This window comes from Urocitellus parryii, chromosome 8 (assembly GCF_045843805.1).
Source record: "Urocitellus parryii isolate mUroPar1 chromosome 8, mUroPar1.hap1, whole genome shotgun sequence".
Taxonomy (NCBI): domain Eukaryota; kingdom Metazoa; phylum Chordata; class Mammalia; order Rodentia; family Sciuridae; genus Urocitellus; species Urocitellus parryii.
In genome coordinates this window covers 110476882-110500788 of record NC_135538.1, presented here as the reverse complement: position 1 = coordinate 110500788, position 23907 = coordinate 110476882, and the positions used below count along the sequence as shown (strand labels likewise).

The following is a 23907-nucleotide window of genomic DNA, read 5'->3' as shown; positions in this document are numbered from 1 at the left end:
CAAGGAGGACGCTTTCTCGTGTAGAGGGAATTCTCTCGGTTATCTGTGGGAATGAAGAGGAGGAGTCTGGGAAATGGAAACATAAATTAGAAATAAAAACAGCACTGGACCCATGAGCGATCCGAAGCCGCTTGCTCGACGCTGCATTGGTGATCAGAAAGACGGAGTCCCCGCCTCTCCAAACACTCAGGGCTCAGCGGACACTTGAGCGAGTCACATTCCCTGAGCACACCCTGTTGGGTGGTGGGGACGGGCCTGGGAAGGTGACATGGGGGGTGGGGGACTGGGGAGAAGGGACGAGAGGCCTTGACCGGGAGACAGAACTGCCCCTGGATGTAAACATCACCATGGAAACTCCACAAGACTTGCCCGAAAAGGTCCTTTGCCCTACTTCTCCCACTCCTCGAGGGTGGGAGGGAGGGTACCACCCGGGGGCTACACCGTGCTCTCCATCACCCACTCGGAGCTGCCGAAAGTCCCCCGGGCCCCCACAAGGTCACTCTCCTCAAATGGCAAGAGCATGCCATTGACGGAAAGGCTGCGCTTCGTCCAGATGTTTGAGACCCTCCGGGGAGGACTGTAGCCACCGGGGGCCACCCCTCCTGCAGCGGCAGCCACAGCTGCAAAGTCCCCCATGTCAAAGGAGTGGCTGCGTTTGGTCTTGCCCTCCAGGGGCAGAGGGAGCAGGCTCCTGGCCCGGGCGGCCGGGGGCCCTAGCAGTGGCTCTCGGTCTGAGTGTTGGGCCCTGGCTGATGTCCCGGACCCTCTCCCTGCTGGAGTCCTGGAGTCTAGCAGCTCTTCCTTCCTCTGACTCTTGAGGTCCAGGGAAGCAAAGGCCCCCATCAAGCGGTCAAGGTTGGGTTTGGGGCGGGTGGCAGGAGGTGGAAGTCTCCAGGGACCCCGTCCCAGCCCCGCAGCCTCCCCGCTGCCCAGTGAGCTGGAAGAGGAAGAGTCGCTGAAGCCCACCAGCTCGTTCCGCACCACCACCTTGGGCCGCGGCTGCAGGGCTGGCGGGGCTGGCCCGGCGGGCGCGCTGCCCGGAGGTGGAGGCTGGGCCCCATTGGTCTGCGAGTACACGTTGCTGACAGCGGCTGCTGCCATCTTGCTGGGGACCTCCTGATTGCAGATCTTGTAGCGCACCATGAGGATGACGATGAAGACCAGCAGCGTGGCCACGATGATGCCCCCGATGACCAGGATCATGGTGCCACCCAGGATCTGGCTGTGCATAGACTGGCACTGCGGGTAGTCAGCCTTGGTGAAGAACTGGGCGCAGCCCACGATGTTGGTGGCCGTGAGGGTCGTGGCCGTGTCATCCCACATGGCCAGCACGCACAGGTCGTAGCCTGTCCCCGACACCAGGTTGTTGACCACGAAGGCCTTGTTGGAGGCTGGGATCATCCTGGGGAGGGAGGTAGACACGGGGTAAGGGAGGGCGCAGCCGAAGGTCAAGGTGACAGGGACGCAGAGAGCCCCGCAGAACCAAAGAAAGAGCCACCGGGAGAGGAGGGACAGGAAAGGGGAGATGGATGGAGGAGAGGAGGAGGAGGACGGGGCAGGTGACGACAGGCATGGGCACAGAAAACAGTGGGAAAGCAAGGACATGAGGAGCGAGACCCAGGGAGGGGGAGCGGGAGAAAGGCCGTGGAAGAGGAAGCGTGGGGAGTTCAGGGAAGGATATCAGAGAGCAAGGCAGCAGAGGAGGGCAGGAAGCCACCCAGAGGAAACAGGAAATGGATGGCGGAGGTGAGAGAAGCAGCAGAGGACAGTGCAGAGGGGACACACAGGGAGAGGCAGGGGGGACACCAGAGGCAGAGATTAAAGGAGCGAAGAAACAAGACTTAGACAAAGGGGCCCCCGCCACCCCCTCCCAGGCCTGCTGCCAGCATCCCCCAGTCTCTGGGACATGGAGGTGGGGGGAGTCAGGTCAGCCCTGCCCTGCTCCAGCCTGTCCTGTTCTCTGGGGCGCCTCAGGACACCAGCACTGAGCCCTCTCTGGGCCAGGTGCTGTGCTGAGCCAGACAGGGTCCTGCCCTGGGCCACCAGCACTGCCCCTACCTGCAGGGCTCTCTCCTGAGCCAGGAGGGCTGGCGACTGCACAGGGGCCTGTTGGGCTGGGGCTGGGGTCAGGTGGGGTTTAAGTAGAAGTGGGGGGAGTGGAGAACCGAGCTTCCCCAGGGAAGGGACGCACACTCCCCACTCCAGGCCACAGTAGGTGGCCCCCCAACAGCTCTGGGGCAGTTTCTCAGTCAGGAGGACCCTGCGAGGGACTCCACCTGCAGAACCGGCCTGATGGGGCAGCCGTCTCCCACACTGGGGTCCGTCCACTGCAGCCTGGGCCCCTCCTGCTTGGGCCTTCCAGATACGAGCATGGACGCAAGGCCCCATCTCTACTCGAGGGCCCACTTCTGTTTCCAGGGGTGATGCCTGGATCACCCTGTACATGCTCCTGCAGAAATCCCCCCTGGGCCTGAAGGAAGGCCCTGCAGCCTCCCTGGTGGGCCCCCTTCTACCCCAACCCCCTATTCCCTAGGACTTGAGAACGAGAAGGCTCCATCCACCCCTCCAGCCCGGAGACAGGCCACGTGATTGAGATCTCAGATGTGAAACACTGCGGCCTGAACACACCCACCTGAGAGATCAGGGCTGACAGGCAGACATTGACATCCCGTCAGTGCACGGCCCGGGAGGCTCTGCCGTCCCCCCAGCTCCTGGGTCCTGCTGCTGGGGTAGCCACACTCGGGGAAAGGGCCTCAAGCCCCTCTGCATCCCAGAGGGTTTGGGGCACAAGAGGCCAGAGGGGAGGAGAGGTGGATCTGTCTGAGGACTCCACTGCCACCATTCTACCTGGCACTGTGCCCTCCTGTGAAAGAGTGCTTAGGGCTCTCATTTCATAGGAGGAACGGCTGAGACTCAGAGAGGGTAAGTGATTACCAGAGGTCACACAGCTGGGACTGCTGGGATGAGGCAGTTTGGGGACTTCAACTTCTGGGCTTGTGATGGATATGGGGATGCATTTCTTCATTTCAAGTCCTGTAGGGCCCATTGCAGCTCACTCTCCACCCATAGGATCCCTGGCCCCCAGGACAGAGCCCAAGGATCCCTATGTGACCCGTGTTCCCGGGGACACTGGCAATCCCCAAGCCCAGTTCCTCCTCCCTGAGGCTATAGATGCAACTTGGCGAGGTTGGAGCTGGGCACACCCAGAAGGATGACAGTGGTAAGAGCAACTAGCAGCTGGCACCTGAGTGCCAGGCTCTTGTAGTTCCCTGTGCCCATCAACTTGGCTCTCCAGAAGCTCTCTGGGTGGCCGCTGCCATGGTGCTCCTTCTGCTGTGGGGGACAGAGCTGGGATGCAGACCCCAGGGGCCCAGCTGCCGTCACTGTGAATCCCTGCCCTCCACCACCTGGAGGGCTCGGGTGACTTGAAAAAGCAGAGCCACCAGAGGAGGGGGGCATGCTGCGTCCTGGACACCTACAGCCACACGGCTGTCCCCATCACTCCTGCATTTGACACTCCCAACCACCCAGCACAGGACCTGCCTCAAGACCCCTGAGGTCATCTCCATGTGCACCCACCTTCTGGGAGGCAGGCGCTGCTACTATTGCTGTCATTACTAAAATGACAGTGAAATGAGAGTGGCTCCCAGGGCCTTGCCTTGGGCCAGCTCCACCCTCAGCTCTTCAGGGAGCATGAAGACGCACACAATCCTCCCAGCAATTGTCCAGAGGTAGTTACCACGATGGCATCTCCACTTTATAGACAAAAAACTGAGGCACAGAAAGGTTACACTACCTGCCTGAGGGTGCCCAGCCATAGCCTGGGGCCCCAAACCAGGCAGTCTGGCTCCATGGCCTCCACTCCTCTCAGACACTGCTCATCTTCCTGCTGTCCCTGGGTGACTTTGGAGCCCTGCCTGCTTCCCAAATAAGGGAAATCATAATGGAATGAAAGCTAGTTGGACCAAGCTGCTCATGGAGGTGCCATTGGGTGAGGCTGGTTCTTGGCAGGCTGCTGGCACTGGGGTTGCAAGGTCTGCCTGGAAAAGCCCCCCATGGTATCTAGCTCAGCAACGAGGCAGGAGGAATAATCCTGCTTCCCCAGGCCAGGACCAAGAGCCAGGAGGCAGCTCCTGGATCCTCTGCCCCGTGGGGTGTGTGTGTGTGTGTGTGTGTGTGTGTGTGTGTGTGTGTGGTGTACAGGTGTGGCATGTATCTGGTGTATGGGTGTATGTATGTGGTGTGTGTGGGTCTGGTGTGTGTGTGTGTGTGTGTGTGTGTGTGTGTGTGTGTGTGTGGTGTACAGGTGTGGCATGTATCTGGTGTATGGGTGTATGTAGTGTGGGTCTGGGGTTGTGTGTGTGTGTGTGTGTGTATGTGTGTTTGTGTGCGTGTGTGTGCACGCCCATGCATCTGGGCAGGAGATGTCAAGGAGAGCCAGAGCAGCTGACTCAGCAGGCCCCAGCTGGCAAGGTCAAGTTCATCTCTGTTAACACCAATAACCAGGACTTGCAGAGCCCTTACCTGGGGCTGGGAAGTTCCCATGCATATCGCATTTAAGCTCCTGCAAACCCCTGAGGAAGTTAGTTAGCATCATTCTGATTCAGAGGAAGAGGAGGCCGAAGAGTTTGCACTCCTCCCTGGGGGAATGATGGAGCGGAGACCAGATGGGCTCCACTGGGGTCCCACCCTTCTTCATCTGAAGCTAGGCCGCTCCTGGCTCCAGGTAGCAAAGACAAGCCACATGAAAAAGTCACATGGAATGGCCACTCTTCAAATCCTAGTGACAGAAATGGAATTCCCTTGCCACCCCGTGCTCTGTACACCCCATCACACCCCCAACAGAGCCATCTGCTGACCCTGGCTGCACTGGGGGCCTGGGCTCCGCCTCATGCCCACCTGTCCCTCTCTGGGAGGTAGTTCTACTACCTGAAGGCCCCCCGCCTCCCGATGCCACACGCAGGCCCTGCCTGGACCTCTCCACTTCTGGTCTGGACAGAGGCACAGCCACCAGCCACACAGATGCTCTGCGTCGGGAATGCTCCTAGAAGTCCTCTCAGCCCCACCATCTCCAGAGTGATCCTCCCAAGTCATGGCTGTGACTGTGTCCCTTGCCACTGACGTGCTGGTCAAGGGCGAGCCATGACCTACAAGAGACGGTCGCAGCCACAGCCTGAGCATCACCTCCTTGTCGTCCCACCTACACAACCTCCAACTTTGCTCACTTAGGCAGGAAAACATCCCAGGATCAGCGGGGGCTTGTTGGGCAGAGGGCTCAGTGGCAGAGGGATAATAACTGAGGGCATTTACGAAAGGACCCATTGCAAGGAGGTGGGTAGGGCAATGGGGGACCACAAGGGAACAGGCAATAACCCAAGGCTAGTGTCACCTAGCTGTCATCCCTGATGTCCCAGGAAGGACAGAGAATCACAGAGGTGGGTCTTGCTCAGACGATGGCCCACAGAAGAATCCTGTCCATGAACTGTTTATGATCAGCTGCCCAGAAACTGAGAGTAGGCATTACAGTTGTGAGCAACTTGACATGGGTTGTCACATCCAAGCGCATGACAGTATTTTCTAATGTCTGTTACATAATTCCAAAAGCATTCAGACAGGGGAGAAACAGAGCTGGTCCTTTTGGAGGAATCTGAGAAGCAGCAAACGAGAGCACAGTTCCTTAGCCTCAGCCCTCAGGACCCCTGGCCTGGCTAAGTCCTGGCCGGGCCTTTGCCCTCTGCACTGTGGGATGTTTGCAGCACCCTGGCCTCCAGGATTTGCAGTCCAGAACACACCCACAGCTCTACAAACCAAAAATGTCTCCAAGCATTACTGAATGGCCTCTTGGTTCAAAATCACCCCTTGTTGAGACACAATGGCCTACAGGATTGGGGTGATGGAGCTTCCAGGGTCACTTCCTGGGGTGGGGACTAGACAAACAAGTAGCCCAACCTCTCCCTCTTCCAGGCCCAACCTTCTGCTGCTCCTTTCCATGGCAGAAGCCCACTGAAGGCAGAGCCCTTGGTCACAGTGGTCAGCCTTCCATCAGAGCAAGGTGCAGGAGGGGAGAGTGCACTTGGGGTCAATGACATTAACTGAATAGCCAGAGGTCTCCGCCCTGTCTATGAAAACCACATTCCTGAAACTCTGGTGCATTTCCCTCCATCACATAAACTGGCGACGTCTCTGTTAGCAGAAAATATGAATTGCTATTTTAAGTTAAGTTGCTCCAACGTGTTAAATTTAATTAAGCTCACACACTCTAAAACACAATTTGAAATTGTAATCCCGGCGCCTACCCGGGAAAACAAAGCAGGCCTAAATGGCTGTTTCTGAGTCAGTCTCTTCCTCTCCCTCTCTCTACCCCCCGCCCCCACTCCCTCTCTGTGTTTTTATTCATTTGGCATTTGTTCATTCAGCTGAACACTATCCAACAATCTTCAGCTGACCCCAGAAGTTTAAGAAGAATTCACAGGCAAGAGCAGCCCAGTCATCCTGCTGTTTTCTCACAAATTTGCTTTCCCTCTTTCCCTGGCCCCCTCCCTAACCACTGCATGGCAGGGAACTACATTTCCCATGCTCCCTTGCTCTTCCCAGGTTCCTGTGCCCTGGGTCTGCTGGGTCCAGCTGGCCAGTGCAGGCTAGAGGGTGGGAAGAGGGAGAAGCTGCTGTGACACAGTCCCTCTTCCTCTTCTTTTTCCAGTGCTTTCTCCCTGATAGCCTGAGTCCCCTCTAGGAGGCTGGCTCCTGGTTCCAGCTCCTTCCAGAGAGATCTGGATCCCTGTCCTGCTGACACCCCCTCCTTATGCTCTTCCAGCCTTGGATGGGGCGGGGCGGTCACTTCTCACCTAGGCTCATCTGTGGTGCTCCCAGCCACTCCATCATCCGCACAAGTTCTTACTCCGAAGTCTCTTTGGAAAGACTCGCAGGGCTCTTTCCCCCTCTCTGACCGAATCCTGAGTGACACAGGAGGTAGCTTTGACGGGATGCCAACATCCCATTCACACCATCTTTTCCTCGTAAGTGGGGTTAGACTATCATTCCTCCATGCCAGCAGCTCACATCTTGGCACTGCCTGGTGGGACTCCACCTGGGGCATCCCTCACACACCCCAGGTCTCCATGCACTTGGGCCGCCAGGTCCAGTGCACTAGCACAGGCACAGGTTGGTCCCCTTGCATGTGGGGGTCCCCCTCCCCAGAAAGGCCATCTCCTTCTCTACCCAGGTCCTCACCCTCTGAGGCTGACGCAGATATCATTTCTGACCCCAGCCAGAGCATGTCCCGCTGCTTCTCCTCAGCTCTCCGCGCCTTCCCCTCAGGGCCCTTCTCCCTGGTGATGCTGGTTCATGCTGCCACCTCCTTGAGGACCAGGTTGTGTCCTGTCCCTCTTTGTACCTCTGGACTCGGGGTCTGGGTTGCTCTTTGGGGGACGTGTGCTTGGTTAGGTGCTGAGGGCGGAGTCCCTTTGTGCATGGGGAGGGGCTTATTGAGACTCACTGGGGACTAGTGCTAGGCTCTCAGATACCACTGGCCTGTGACCTTTCTGCAGAGGGTCTTCTGTGTCCTTCAGGCTCACTGTGTGGGCTCCTGAAGGCTATTCATTGATGTGCATGTATGGGTTTGGGATGCATGAGTGCAGGGTACAGGTGAGTGTGTGTGTGTGTGTGAGTGTGAGTGAGTGTATGGGTGAGTGTGTGTGTGGAGGGGAGGTGTTTACTCCTGGATCGTTTGTAAGGGTCTGGTCCCAGGCAGCATTAGCCACTGTTGGGCCCCTCTTCTATCCAGGCCTAGCCCTAGACTCCCACATTCCCTGACACTGGGAGGGGTCACCCCATGTGACCTCCCAGAGACATCTGCAAGCTGGTCCTGCTCTTTCTTAGCAGTATAGTTTACCCCCAGAATACACCTCTGGGGCCTCAGGGCCCAGGATTGGGGGTGGGAACAGGAATGGGTGGGATTCTGAGTTTCCCCTTGGGCCTCATGGTGAAGCGTAAATGACCAGCACCAGCCACCCTCCCCTCTTGGGCCCCTCTAGACTTCTTCCCCAGCCTCCCTTGCAGCTGGGGATGTCTGAGGACAGTTCATTCTGACAAATGGAATGGGGGACACAGTGTGCCACCAGCTTTCTAAGAGCTGGAGAGCCTCCCCCACATGCTCCTTCCTTCGCCCCTGGACCTTGCGGTAACCTGGCCTTGATAAGCCCTGAGGGGAGCTGCAGACCCACCCTGAGCCTGCACACGGGGAGGGTCTCCTGCCTGGCCTGGCACGCCACGCTGAACATCAGGAGGCCAAGAAAGACATCAAATCCTGTTGTGTTTGAGCTTCTCCATTTTTGCAGCAGCCATGAACTGTTGAGAGCCACAGATGTTGAGAGCCACAGCCAAAGGGGCCCCAGCAAACTTCCAGCTGCCAGCAAACTTCCAGCTGCCGGCTGATGATTGGCTCACAGTGGCCCCAGCAACATCTAGCTGATTGGCTCCTCTGCGGTGATGTTCATTGGGCTGTTTCCCTGCCCTTCAAGCTGCCAGCTGATGATTGGCTCACAGTGGCCCCAGCAACATCTAGCTGATTGGCTCCTCTGCAGTCATGTTCATTGGGCTGTTTCCCTGCCCTTCAGACTACGGAACTGCTCATTGGGGGACTTCTTTGGCTCCGCCCACGCGACCTAGCCAATCGGCCTCAAGAGCAGGAGGATGGTGGGAGGTGGTTGTTGGTGTGTGGGAGAGGCTTGTGGAAGCCGGTGGTGGCAGTTGGGCTCTGAGGGTTTTTCCTGAGGAGCTGTTTTGTTTGGCGTTTGTAGTTTTAAAAATAAAGTTTGTTTCTTTTGACAAGTGGCTCCTGAATTGTGCCCAGCCAGACTGCGGCATTCATTAGCCCAATGTCTCCCTCTACGGCATCGTGGGCAAATACCCGGTATTCTATTCCTTTGATACCTAGTATTGTTAAACCCTCCTCCTATGGGGCAATTCCTTTTAAAATGTCCTGCTTGTTGACAATTGTAGCATGTTCTTGGCCCGGCATCTAAAGCCTGTTTTACTGCAGCTGCCACAATTTGCCCTTGTTCATTAATGTCTCTGGCATCTAAAGCCTGTTTTACTGCAGCTGCCACAATTTGCCCTTGTTCATTAATGTCTCTGGCATCTAAAGCCTGTTTTACTGCAGCTGCCATGACTTGCTCTTGTTCATTAATGTCTCTACACAATTTAATATATTTGTTTAAATCTTCCTGTTTCCATGGTCTAATGATATCTCTGCACCAACGATTCGCTTGGTCATAAGCCAGTTGTTTTATTAATGGCATTGCTTGTTCTGTATTCCCAAAAACTCTGGTAGCTGTTTGAATAAGCCTATCTACAAATTCAGCATAAGGTTCATTAGCTCCTTGTATTATCTTAGATAATTGACCTTGTAAACCTCCATGTCCTTGTAAAGTCTTCCATGCCTTAAGTGCATCTACAGCAATTTGTGCGTATACACCAGGATCATATGCAAGTTGTTGCTGCCGATCCTCATAAGGTCCCTTTCCTAACAACATATCTAGATTTCTCTGAGGATAACCAGCTGCTGCATTTCCCATAGCCGTCTCCTTGCAAAATTCCTCATTAGCAACCTTCCATAACAGGTATTGTCCTCCAGTTAGCACAGCTTTACACATATTAGCCCAATCTGCTGGCGTCATGTCCAATGAACATGACTGCAGAGGAGCCAATCAGCTAGATGTTGCTGGGGCCACTGTGAGCCAATCATCAGCTGGCAGCTTGAAGGGCAGGGAAACAGCCCAATGAACATCACCGCAGAGGAGCCAATCAGCTAGATGTTGCTGGGGCCACTGTGAGCCAATCATCAGCCGGCAGCTGGAAGTTTGCTGGCAGCTGGAAGTTTGCTGGGGCCCCTTTGGCTGTGGCTCTCAACAATGAACCTCCCCCAGGAATGCAGCCCCCAAGAGAAGATAGGTGGGTGGAGTCGCTGGCCTTATGCAGCTGTGTGTGTGGTGGGGGGGGCTGTATAGGGTGCTTTTGTAGGGTGCTGGTGTCTACGTAAGAAAGCAGCTCCTTCCTTCCCTGAAGTTGTCAAACACCCCTTTTATCTTCGGGGCTCCTCCTGCCCCATCTGCCTCAGCTCCCCCTGCACCTCCCCTTTGCAGAAGCTCTGCCCCCCCTCCCCTCCATCAGCCATGCGCACAGCTGCCTGCTGAGCCCAGCACTAATTTGGAGAGGCCACGTCAAGCTCCTCGCACCCCTTCCCTGGCTCGGCATCCTCATTACCAGCCCTTCATGGACCCGAGGCCTGCCAACCTCTTCAGCCGCCTTCACATCTCCGACCGCATGAAAGAGCCTCATTAAACCCAGACGAGAGGCCCTGACTTTGCAGCCTCTCCTTCCTCTGCCGAGCCCCTAAGGGGCCTGCTGGCTTCCCTGCACAAACCCAAGGCAGGAGAGGAGATTGGATGCTCTATCTGCACACCCTGCATGGGGTACTTCCTGTGAGGCACTTCCTGCAGGCAGGGTCTCATTCTGCAAACTGACTCTGATGCAGGAATGTTGCCCCACAATACAGATGAAGAAATGGAGGCTGGGCAGATAGGCTGCCTGCACAGGCCTGCCAGGCCACCCAAGCAAGACCTCCCTTTGCAGTGTTACCCTCGAATCCTCCAATTCCGCAGCCTCAAAGTCCAACCAGCTGTGGATTGGAAATATTTGAAGGAAAAAAAAAAACTGTTTGTATACAGACTCTTTTTCTTACCACTATTATCGCATCGTCTTAGGTGCTATGAATAATCTGGAGATGACTTAAGAATACAGGAGGATGTGTGTAGGTTATATGCAAATACTATGCAGTTCCATATAAGGGACCTGAACATCTGAGGATTTGGGTACCTGCAGGGGTCCTGGAACCAGTTCTCCTCAGACATTAAAGGATGACTGTACTGTTTTACTTAAATTGAACTAAGCAGAATGAGATTTTGGCAGGAAGCAAGTCTTTGAGTCAAGCCAACTGTTTGATGGCAATTATCAAAGAAGAAGACATGTTACCTTGCAGTAACAGGTAACGGTTACTGAGCATCTACCATTTGTCAAACGCCATTCTGAGTATTTTACATTATTAATTAATTTAATATGTATAGCAGCCTGTGAGGGAGGTGCTGTTATCATCCCCATTTTACAGAAGTGAAAATTGAGGCTCAGAGAGGTTATGAGATTTGCCCAAGTTCTTGCAGAGTTTTGTGCTCAGCCAAGATGAAAACCCAGAACCCTTGTATTTTCTCAAGCTATGTGGAAAGTACATTTAATTTTGCTCCCCATTTTAGAGACAGTGATTAAATGAACTTCCTGAGGTCACACAGTCAATTGGGACAGAGATGGGATCTGGTGAGGGATGATGGTGGTCTCAGGGCTTCATGCCAGTGAGAGGTCTGAGGGAAGTAAAGAGCCACGTGGATACATGTGGGCACAGTTTTGGGGCAGAAGGAGCTGCCTGGAAAGGCCGTGCAAAGGCCCTGAGACAGGAACAGTGAGGAGGTAGCATGGCTGGAACAGAGATAGAAAGGGAGGATGGTAGGGAATGAGGTCACCAAGGCAGTGGCCAGGAACCAGGTTCTAGAAGGTTTGCAAATATGTTTACTCTTGTGTTCCACCTCTGAGGGTTTTTTGGGTGCCAGTGTTGAGAAGGATTCTGAGGTTGCATTCAAATTCTGTAGGACGGAGTGCTGTGCATCTGGAAGACCCCGGGCCCCATATTTGATGGTCCAGGGATTAGAGGAGTCAAAATTATCAGAATTACCAGTGCAAGGCGTGGAGTCCCCTCTACTGGTGCCAAACGCTGGCCTTACCTGAACACTGGCCCTGAGTGAGGACCGGAGGAGGCGCAGGGCTGCTCTGCAGAAGGGTGGAGGGTGCGGGAGCCTCAGGGCCCCAAGGGTCAGGCCTTCTATCCACTTGCAAGCCAGGGCCCGGGATGAGGGGCTGCCTGTGACCCTGCTCACTGCCTTTGCCCCTCCTGAGAACACGGGACCTCCCACGTGCCCCTGCCTCGGTGGCTCCACGGGTCAGTGAGCCGAGGAGACACTTCCTTTCATCAAGACTGAGATTCTGAGACGAAGGGCCCAGCCAAAGCCTCCAGCCTCAGGTGCATCCAGACGTTCCTTCCACAGCCCTGGGGACTGCAGGCAGAGTTAAAGGTCAAACCCCTGCCTCCGGGTGTCCTCCCTCGCTCCCCTCCCCCAACTGCATCTCCACAGCAGTCAGAGGGATACAGTTAGAACACAGGTCAGTCCTGTCCCTCCTCTGCTCGGTGCCACCCCAGTGAAGCGCATCTCGTGTAACCCAGAGTCCTCCATGGTGCACAGGTCCCAGGTGATCTGCCTCTCACCTCACGGATTCCCTCTCCAAATACTCCCCCTGCTCACTCTGTAACCTTGGCTGCCGGCGGCTCCTCAGACCCACCCAGGGGTTCTTACCACAGGACCTTTGCACTGGCTGTTCTCTTTGCCTGTATGCTCTTCTGCCAGGTAGCTAGATGCTCACCTACCTACCTTCTCCAAACTTCTGCTCTAATGTCTCCTCAGGGAGACCATCTCAATCACCCTATGTGAGCTTCTGCCCACCTCTACCCTGGCTCCCCCAAGCCCTTTACTCTGTTCATTTTCCTGCATTGCCCTTTGCCTGCAGACATCATCTCTCCCTCCCTGTGCTTACTGTTCCGTGTCTGTCTTTCTCTCCTTCCACTGGAATGTCAGCTCCCTGAGGTCAGAACTTTTCCTCTCTTTTGTTCCTGGATTTCCCCAGGGCCTAGAACAACACTTGGCACATGGTGAGCCCTTGACATCCTGAGGTGTCTTATGTCCTCTGTGCCTTAGTGTCCTAGGAATGTCCTGTTTCTGTAAAATGGGGCGTTCTTCATCTCTGCCTTACAGGGTGTCCTGAGGATTCAGTCAATTACAATTCATGAAGAGCCCAGGTCAGGGTCTGGCACAGAGGAAGGTCTGCGTGAGGATGAGCCACATATAGGAGTGGGCACTGCTTCACCCCCACAACCCAGAGAGAGGCATCCCTGGTTCATCAAGCTGGAAGCTGGAGATGGGCAGTGCCTGGTCCTGACTGAGCAGGCAGGGAGCCATGTTGGATGTGGCACTTGCAGGGAGCCATCTTGAGTGTGGCGCTTGCACACTGACGGATGTGCCACTTGTTATCAGCAGACACAAGGACAAAGCCCTGGCCACTACTGGAAATTAGGCCACAGTGATCTGAGACCCAGCAGGCTGTCTCTGCACCCATCTCCCCAGAGTAAGAGCTTACCTGGAGACAGGTGAACTGCTCCATCAGAAAGGCCCTGCCTTTGCTTCCTGGCTGGGGAACCAGGGCAGACCCTGCTGCCTGTGCCTGTGTGGCAGCTGCTGCTTCAGGGTGCTCCTTCACAGAGTGGAGAAAGCCAGGAGGTTGGGGACAGGTGCCAGTAATCACTACCAGGGCTCCAACCCCTGTGCCACCAGTGACCAGTTGGGTGACCTTGGGCATGCCACTTAACCTCTCTGTAAAAGGGGCAGGTGATGGAGTCCCTCCCAGAGTTGCTGTGGGCTGAGATCTGGGTCAGTCTAGGTGCAGCCCTGGGCCTCCCGGGCCCTTCTGTCCAGCACTGCCTTTGCTGGCTCTCAGCCGGCTGCTGGCTTCTTTCTAGTTCTCCTGCTCATCTCCACTCAGACCACAGGAACAAGAGGGGCCCTGACATAGTCCCTCAACATAGGCCCCTCTGGCTGCAGCACTCTGCTCCTGCACTTCCTGGGACACGCCAACTGCTGCCCCTTCCCAGTTCTGGGCAACGCCCAAGGCTCCATTCCGATGCTCAGTGGGCTGTGTTCTGAAAGCCTGCTCCTCCCCTCCTCAGGGACCACCCCTCTGTCCCTAGTGCAACCCCAGGGGTCCGCCTGGAAAGCTCCTATTTCTTTCTTTTACTCCTGGCTGACTTTCTCCAGTTGTGAGGCCACGCCACCCCACTTCTCCAGAATTAGCATCCCATCCTCCCCAGCAACTGACAGGCACATATCCCAGTGCTTCTTAGCTGCTCCCCTCCCGTCAGATGACTTGCCTTTGGACCCATTCTCCCCATCAGATGTCACGCTTCTCAGGGCCACTCCGAATTCCCTGGGAGCTGCCATCTGTGGGTGGCCCACACCGAGCCTTCAGCGAAACCCCCAGGGCTGCTCCTGAGACTCCTTTCTCTCTCTGTCCTCTTAGAGCAGTGCTCCGTCGCCATGGGCTGAGCCCACCAGGACCAGCCCCCTTATCCCATGCAAGGCCTCTGTCTGTCTCTCCTTTCTCTCTGTCTGTCTTCACCCAGGTCTTCACAGATGTGGGACTTCCCTCTGGATTTATTCCTCCTCAACCTCCACACAGGGACTGGTTTAGCGTATCTTAGAGGAAAGACTGTGGACTTTGGAATCAGACAGAAACTTCTTCCAAGACCAGTCCTGCCTCTGCCTAGCTGACGCCAGATCATTTTTCCTCTCAATTTCCTCACATGTGAAATGGGATAGCAAAGCCAACCCTCTGCGAGAAATGACGGGCAATGGGGATAAGCACACCTGTCCCTTCCCAGGGCCTTTCAGGGCCACAGCAACGATGGCTACGATGACAATAGTTGCCATTCGTCTCCTGGAGGAGCTGAGAAGAGTTTGCTCAACAAGTCATCGTTTACAGAAAAACGCAGAAGATGTCAGGTCAATTACACCTCGTCACAAACAGAACGGTGGGAACCAAAGATTCCCCACCAGCTGCGTCCAGGATGCGCTAGAACAACCAGCTGGCACCGAGTCAGCACCACCCAACTGAATGTCATGATTCACCTCCACCCGCAGACCCGTGATTTCATGGGGCAACACCCAGGGGCAAAGCCAGTGCCAGCATCCTTCAGAATGTCACCACAGTGCTCTCTTCAGCACACATAGACTAAAAACTGGAACCTTACAGAGGAGACGAGTGTGACCCCTGTCAGAGGTGACATGCACGTCTGTGAAGCTGTCACCATTTTTTGGGTAAAATTCGGATACATGCTACAACCGGGATGAACCTGGAAGACATTGGGTGCAAATGGACAGATACTGTACACAAAGCACCTAGCATGAATGCACTCAGAGAGACAGAGGGTGGGAGGGTGGCTTAGGGGCTGACGGAGGGGGACGCGATTGCTGTCTGAGAGTGCCCAGTCTCACACCGGGATGATGACTCCTAGAGACGGACGGAGGCAATAGTTACACAACACGAATGAACTCGATGCCACCAAACTGTCACTTAAAAGTGGTTAAAATAGTCCCTGCTACACGCGTACATTTTGTACCCCTCTCTCTCTCTCTCTCTCTCTCTCTCTCTCTCTCTCTCTCTATATATATATATATATATATATATATATATATATATATAAAATGTTATCACAAAGCAAATTGTTCCAGGGGAGCAGGAAGAACAGGGGTTGCTGGGAATCTGGGTGTCGCTCCAGCAAGGCTGAGGACGCTCGGGTGGCCAGCACTGCACACAGGGGCTGCTTAGTTCTGTTGCCCAGGCTGGCTGGCCCTGTCAGACCTGGGGCCACAGGCAGCATTGGAGAAGGTGCCCAGCGGGGAGAGTGGCCCCTGGCCATCTGCTTGCTCTTCTCCATACTCATTGAGGGCTGAAGACTGGGGCAGTTTCAGGGCAGGACATGGCAGGAATCCAATGCCCAAGAGGAATTGCTGAAGATTAAAACCCAGTGACTCGCAGCACCTGGGCCTGAGTTCAAATCTTGCTCTGGCACTGACCAGCTGTGTGACCCTGGGCAGATTACCTGAGCCCTCTGCCCAGGAAGCCTACCCCTCCTTTATGGAAATACTGTAGGCATAAAACCAAGTGTCTGAAGGTCAAGTTCAAATCCACCTCCGCCATCTGCCAGCTGAGTGACCTTGGACAAAGAGATGTTTCTCTCATCTGTGAAACAGGAAGGCCCACACTAGTACCTGCCCTTCAGGACTGCTGAGGAGCCCAAAGAGACGCATCCCTCCTGGGACAGGCTGCAAGTGGCAAAGCATGCACCAATGTGAGCTGTCACTTTTATATCCCGAGGATATTTGGTATGACAGCTTGGTGGAGAAACTGGCCGATGCTTTCTTGGGGGCTGACGCGTGGCCTGCTGGTCATCCGGCTTGCAGAGCTGCTGCATCATCTGCCCGCTGCCTGGGCCCCTGGAGAAATGCCCTTTCCAGCAGTGGTCAGGTGGAGCCCACTCAGCACTTCCCTGGGCCGGTTCTGCTGATCCTCCCAGACACCACATCTGCAGCGAGCAGACAGGAGGGAGGAAAGGGAGGAGGCGTGGCTTCAGGAGGGAGACCTCCACACTATCCAGACAACTGCAGCCTCTGACAGAGTCCAAACCCAGGAGCCCAAGGAAAGGAGGACTGGGACAGAGCTGTTCCCACCTACCAGGCGCCCAGGTTCAGGCTGGGTACCGGAGCCTGGAGCAGTAGCTCTGTCATGAGCCCTGTGTGACCTGGGGAAAGACACTTCCCTTCTCTGTACTTCCACACCCATGTCTGACATTCCAAGTTTCCACAAGAACATCACCAGAGGGGAAGGGGTGGGGGAAGGGCAGGCAGGGCACAGCCATAGAAGGACAGTGGGAAGGCAGGGACAGGTCCCTAAGCTCACATGATTTAGCACCAAAGGAACCTGGGCTCTGGGCTAAATCCTGACTCCACAGCTTCCCGCTATATCTTTACCCTGTTCCTGGATTTCCCAGAAAGCATTAGTCTTCCTTTTTTTTTTTTTTTCTTTTTTGATACCAGGGATCGAACCTGGCATGCTTCACCACTGAGCCACATCCCCATCTCCTTTTATTTGGAGACAGAGTCTTGCTAAGTTGCTTAGGTCCTTTCCCTAAGTTGCTGAGGCTGGTTTTGAACTCATGATCCTCCTGCCTCAGCCTCCTGAGTTGCTGGGATGACAGGCAGGGGCCACCATGCCCAGTTAGTCTTCTTGTTTGTAAAAGCAGTTGCCATCATAACTGCAGTGGTGGGAGCATTACAATCCACGTATGCAGAGCACCGACATCAAAAATAGCTCCATCACCCATGCATGCATATGGCGAATGCTTTTTTTCCTTTATCATCTATCAATAGATGAATCAATGGTTAACTTATCTAACTGTCCTTCATTTTTACAGGCAATGTTGGCATCACCACCCTCTCAGCAGGAGCCCTCTGGTGGTGAAGGCGAGCCATGCGGGGTGGAGGGAGCCTTGGTCTGGTCCTGTGCTGGGGGAAGATGAGCCTCATCAGGCACCTGACTCCTTATCCAGGAGCGTGGAGGCGCCCCTCCGGCTGGGAGGCACACAGTCCTAGTTTGGGTTGAGGGTAACTAAGAGCAGCAGTGTCATGACCCCATCCGCAGGTGTCTCCTATGGTATGAAGAACACAGACCAGAGCCACAGACTGTGTCCCTCGAGGATGCATGCAGGCCCTTTTAGTTTAGACGTGGTCACGTGAGTAAATTACACAGGAGAAAGCCGAAGACTTGCTTTCCATGAGGTGCGCGGTCGGTCTGAGGCCTCAGAACCTGGTGCTCTGTCCCCCTCTCCTGCTGTGGCTGGGCAGAGGGAAGGACGCTGGGGAGGAGTCGCCCTGCTCCTCTCTGGCACACTCACACCCACGCAGGAGGGTGGCAGTGAAGCCAGGTGTGGGTGGAGGAGAGCTTGCGTATTGGCCAGTGTGTTTGTGAATGTGTGTGTGCGTGAGTGTGTGTCCATTGGCCAGTGTGTAAGTGTGTTCACCGTTAAGTGTGGAAGCAACCCTGGGAGAGCAAGCAGAGGCGGGAAGAGGCTCTTGGTTCGGGCTGTGAGCATCTGTGAATGTGTCCCCAGGGGTGAACCCTGACACAACATCTTTCCAGGGGCCACCGTACCCTGCCCCCCCCTCCACTCTAGCCACCCTGGCCCCCTGGCAGGGTCCCGATGCTCTCCAGCCTTGGGGCTTCTCCCTGCTGCTCCCCTGCCTGGGATCCCTTCCCAGAGATTCCCACCGGCTCACCCCTCCAAGTCAGTCCCCTCCAAGTCAATCCCCGGAGGCCACCCTATTCAATGCTGTGATTTTCCACCACCCAAGTCCCCTGCGCCCCTCCCCTGCTGTGCCATTTCCTTTGGCACAGCTGGTCCCCTCCCTGCACCTCCATCCTAGCGGGCTCGAGGACGATGCTGTAACCTGGTCCCTCCAGGAAAAGGAACCTCTCCTGTTGTCCTGCTTCCTCATGTGTCCCCAGCACTTGGAACAGAGCGTTTCCTTTATAGTGTATTTGCTTCATTTTTAACACGGGGACGATGGCAGGAGATCGCCACTTCCTAGATGGGTTTAATGAATGTGTAAGTAAAAGTGCTGAGTACGGAGCTTGGCACACAGCTCAATGGATGTGTTGGCACCACAGCTTGGGGGTGAGGGTGGGATGAGCCTCCGTGGGGAGGATCCAGCCAGGCGGGAGGATGGGGTGGTGCTTAGGAAACACCCCTCCCCATTTCCCACCCCACCCCACAATTCTTAGGAAAGAAACTCCCTGAATTCCCCAATTAATGGAACACATAGTTTTGGGCCCCCTTTGGGTTAGGAGGTGTGTTATCAGGCAACTTGTCACCTATTTTGTTTTGTAAGTCAAGGTAAGAAGCAAGCATGCCTTCCCAGCCCTGGGCTGCGCTGCCCTGGGTCCTCTGGGTGGTTAATGGAACATGACGGACAGCAACGTGGTCACGGAGCAGCTTGGACCCTGCAGGACCTGGAGCTATGCCTGGGAGCAGGAGACTGGGTCCTCCTTCCAGTTCTGTACCCCAATCAGAGCTCTCCTCCTCCGGAGCTCAGCTCTCCCTAGCGTGGTGAGGGGTCGGAGTCAGACCATCTCTCAGGTAACTTCCTGAGACTCATCCATCTAAAAAATGTCCACGGAGCACGTGTCACATGATAGGTGGAGCTGTCCTGGGCCCTTGGGTACAGCAATGACCACAAATAAAATCCTGGCCTGAGGGGGCTGGAGATCTGGGAAGGTGGAGGGAGACAGGGCACGGTGCCATCTTTGTGCGTGAGTAACTCATTCAGTAGGTTAGAACTCGGGATGTGCCAGGGACAACTGAAGAGGTGTTTCAGCAGGTTAAGAGAGAGAGGAAGTGTCAGTGAGGGGGACAGGCTGAGCCCCACCTGGGTGTCAGGCTAAGTGGGACGGGAAGGTGACATTGGAGGTGAGGGACTCCTTACATTCTAGAGGTCTGTGAATCTCACTGACTCTCAGGACTGCTATAATCCAGAGTGAGTACCATCTGGGGTCCCCCGGAGCCCACATCTTCTCTCCCTCTACCTCTGTGCACACGGATGCCCGGTGGCCCAGCGGGTGACAGGGTGGAAGACAGATCGGGCGAGTTCCCCAGAGTGGTGAGTGATTTACCACCGTCCTTACTCACACTCCCGTATTTCAGGCTCCCGTGGCTCTGATGGAATAAATATGACCTTTTATTCTTCACTTTGCTTAAGACTCAAGGTCAACAGCCCAGCTGTGATCTATGGGCTGCTTCCTCCATTGGGCGTCCTCCGGCGGGGAGCCCCATGGCTGTCAGAGATTCATGGTGCCATCCTCCAGCCCGGCAGGCCCTCGGGAGCTCTGGGGGATGCTGGCGCCTGCGGGGCAAAGGCCAAACCATAAATCTCCTCCCTCTCTCCCAGGCCTGCCCCATCACTGGGGTGGACCACGACCCGATTCCTCTCAGCCTGGGGGAAGGCGGTAACGGGGAGGGGCAGCCATGGTCCAAATGGCCCGTTATAAATGAGAACTCTCAAGGGCATGGCCAAACCAGGCATGGTGGCCCACGCCTGTAATCCAGAGGCTCAGGAGGTGGAGGCAGGGGAATCGTGAGCGAGTTCAAAGCCAGCCTCAGCAAATTCTTGAGACTCTGTCTCAAAATAAAATATTTTAAAAAGAGGCAGGGGTTGTAGCTCAGTAGTAAAGCGCCCCTGGGTTCATTAAAAAAAAAAAAAAAAAAAAAAAAAAAGCCAGAGGAATCAGATGGTTCCTCCAGGCTCTCTATGCACTGTGGACCTCCTGTTTCCAATCCAAGACTTTGTCAGGCATCACCAGCACTCCCTGGAAGTTCTTCCACTTGTCTAACTTAGAATCTTCCTGAAGCACCCACTTCTGTCACATGACAGCGCTGGCTTCATGAAAGAAGGTTCGATTCATGAGTAATTGCTAGGGAGTTTTTAAATTAAAGAAACAAGACTCTTATTACCTTTAATACCAGCTCCGGGACGGCTTCTCCTAGCTCCCGCCTCCAGCCACCTAATGCGGTGGCGAGGTTTACAAAGAGACTAGGGAGAGAGAACACACCAGGGAGTGGGCTTTTATTGGGGAACAAAAAATTCAAGGGAAAATTCCATCCAATGAAGGTTAAAGGGGGCAGCATCCCAAGGTCAAGGGTGACGACTGGGTATTCGGGGCAGTGGCCAGTCACACCTCTGCAGGGACAAGCCCTCTGACCTGGGAAAGGGTGGGGAATAGCTCTGACACAGCTGTGTCTAAGCACCTCTCACCCAGCCAGGGAGGCAACTCAAATCACGTGCGAGGATGGCTTCCCACAACCCACCTGTCTCCGTATCTGTGGATGGATGTGGTGGGTTGGTCTGGTGCATACATCACTTGTTTCCTCATGGTGACTCTGAGTGACAAAAGGCTGATGATTTGGAGGTTGTTAGTAGAGAAGGCGACAGTGTGAAAGGAAACGGAGTTGCTGGTTTCTAGTTTAAACACATCACCTGTGACCCCAAGACAACTTATTCCTCACCATCCTCTCATGATCTGGAAGGAAGAGGAGTGGCCAGGTACTCCTTAGAGCATGATAGGCCTGGATTCCAATTCTGAACCTGCCACTTCCTGGCTGGGCAGCTTGCTTTCCCACTCTGTCCCAGAGAGTCCAACCAGTAAAGCAGGTGTAATAGCTACTCCTGGGTGGCTGTGAAGATGCTCGGGCAGTGGGAGGACCCAGCAGGCACTCAGATGGGTGCTGGAGGCTGCCGCCAAGGCCTGGAGCCAGCTGGCCTGGGTGTGAATCCCAGCTGAGACCTTGCAAAACTTCTTAACCAAATTGTGCCCCGGAAAATTGTGCTTCCTGCAAAGTGAAGTTGATCTCAGGGCCCTTCTTGGTTGGGATGTTGAACAAACTAAAGGAGCCGATCAGCGGCGGCTGCTAGGAAGTTCCCGGTGCTAACAGCTCTTGGGACAGCTGGCCGTTATCCTCGTCATCACTCAGGAGAAACCACCCACGTTTACTTGGCACTTGTTGATAAACTGATGTGACTCCATTTTTGAGAAACCAGCCTCTACCTCAGAGCAAAGCCTGTCCAAGGAAGTGGGCGTGACCCTTGTCCTTGGAAAGACCCACAGAGCACTCCTAGGCACATACCCACCCTGCTGAGGTGTTTATCTACAAATAACTGGAGAGATCTGTAGCGCCAGGTGTCCCTGACTCAGTCAGGCTAGGTGAGGATCCATAGCAACCCCCTAGCAGCCACCAATCAGCATGAGTCAGGGAAATACCTGGGATGCCAGATGACCCCCCAGTAGTTTATGGTGGTTGGTAACATGTTGGGAAACCATGTAGTTCAGCATGTACTCCCCTCATGGTTTAAACCAATCAGTTCAAACGAATCCCCCTCTTGTACTAACCAATCACCCTTACCCAACTTGTTCCCACCAGTGAATGTGCTAATCATGTTTTAGAGTTGTTTTATGATCTTCCCGCGGTGTGTGATGATTTGCTAAGAGATGCTATGATGTATGTGAAGTCCCTGCCTTCCCTAAAGAGTGTATAAAACTGCTGCAAACCCCAGGCTCTGGGCCTCTCAGCGTCACCAGTTGCTGTATGCGTGGAGGACCGAGCTAGCTCACAATAAACGCTTCTTTGCTGCTTATATCAGTCTTGGTCTCTGGTGGTCTTTTGGGGGTCCCCATCTCGAGCATATCATTGTGATCTAATTTCCATCCCTCAGTCTCTGTTTTTTTTTTTTAAAGAGAGAGTGAGAGAGGAGAGAGAGAGAGAGAGAGAGAGAGAGAGAGAGAGAGAGAGAGAGAGAGAGAGTGTTTTTAATATTTATTTTTTAGTTTTCGGCAGACACAACATCTTTGTATGTGGTGGTGAGGATCGAACCCGGGCCGCACACATGCCAGGCGAGCGCGCTACCGCTTGAGCCACATTCCCAGCCCCAGTCTCTGGTTTTAATCCATGCACTTCCACTCAAAGATGCACAATCTAGAAACACGCAGAAGTGAGACGAGTGCAACTTTTAATGTTTTATTGAAGATCAAAAGTCAACATCGGGCCTGAGCTAGAGGCCCTGGGTCCCCAGGACGGTTTGCTGTGACATCCGGACACTGACTTCCCCTATGCACCCCACCATGGAACTGCCACGGGTCCGAGCCACTTCATCTTGGGAACAGCCTAAGGAGGAGGGGTCAGGAGGGCCCAGAGCAATTCGAGGGGCGTGGCCTCGTGGGCGTGGCCTCTTGAGGACCACCCAGGATGGGGCGGGGCTGCCTCCGCCCGCTGAGCCCTGGCCAGGCTGCCGCCAGCGTCCACCCACGGCTGACCCCAGGTCTGCAGAGTCGTCACAGACTGGTCCACAATGGAGGTGAGGCCCCAGGAGACAGACCTCGGGCACACACAGCCCAGAGAGGAACACACTGGCGCCCCGACCTGCTGCACAGGGGTCCCTCCGCCTGAAACCCTTCCCTGAGTCCCCGGGGCTGGGCCAGTCCCCAGCACCTGCTGTCACAGGCTCAGCACTCCCCAGGGCCCTAACTCCTGAGGTGCCCCTGCCCGCGTTTCTATTTACTGTCTGTCTCCCAGGGGAACCCATCTGCTGGAGGGTGGGAAGGCCCTAAAGGCCCTGAGGGCCCTGTGTCCCCATGCTTGGGGCCCAGACCTGACTTCATAAGCCTAAAGGTAAAGGGAAGGGTGGAGGGCGGCAGGGGGAGAGGTTGATCTGAATCAGTCAGCACTGGGTGGACCAGGACAATCATGGACATATTATAGAAGAATTACTTTAATTATTTCTGCTGAGGACAGAGGTAGGATCTCAGGACAGGAGGCCAGGGGATGGATTTGGGGGCTGTACTAAGGAGGGCTCAGAAGTCCTTGGCACTGAATAGGGGTGGGGCCTTGGGGGAAATGTGGGGTAGTTTTTGTCCCTGGAAGTTACTCCACAGGGGACCAGTCAGCATCCCAAGAGGGTAGCGGGGTGAGGGGTGACAGGTGGCAGAAGTGTGGGCAACTAGGACTCGCACAGGGAGGGCTGGTCTGGGTGACCTTGAACTGGCCCTTTCTCACTGGGAATTTCTCAGCTTGTAAATGCAGCAAGAAGGAGGCCCATTTTAAAGACAGAAGACCTGAGTCCAGGATAGTTGGGATGAACTGGCAGCCGGGCTGATCCAAGGGCCTTGGCTTTATGGCTCCTCTTCCCAAACTGTCTACAGCTCTCTCAGTATGCCCACCCTGGGGAACTAGGCTTGAGGTCTCTTGTCACCTCTTCTGGCCTCTTCCCTCCTGCTGCTGCCAGAGTTTCCACTGTGTCCTCCAATAGAGTCAGCACCCCCTGTTGGCCCAACTCAGAGGAAGCCACCTCTGCGTCTCCCAGGTTTCTGTACATTTTACATGCAAAGAAATGCATCTCTAATGATGGAATTTCAGTCCCTTTGATCCATGAAAAAGTCTATTTTGGACGGGCTCCTGTTCCTGGCCCACTCCAGGTAGGGTGGCGGGAAATAGGATTGAGCCTGAACAGGGACACTAGGGGTGGCGGACCCAGCCTGACCCAGTGGCCACAAGCCAGAGACATCCTGCAGCCCCCCGCCCGGAGGAACAGACTA

At 54.9% G+C, this 23907-nt stretch overlaps 1 protein-coding gene across 1 annotated transcript in view; it reads right to left on the bottom strand.

Annotated features, from left to right (window-relative positions):
- Positions 1–435: 435 nt before the first annotated feature.
- Positions 436–23907, bottom strand: part of Lrfn2 (leucine rich repeat and fibronectin type III domain containing 2) — a 37613-nt gene continuing 14141 nt past the window's right edge. Inside the window, exon 2 of the mRNA XM_077802111.1 lies at positions 436–1402. Within this exon, the coding sequence (XP_077658237.1) occupies positions 436–1402 (967 nt within the window). The remainder of the gene's footprint in view (positions 1403–23907) is intronic.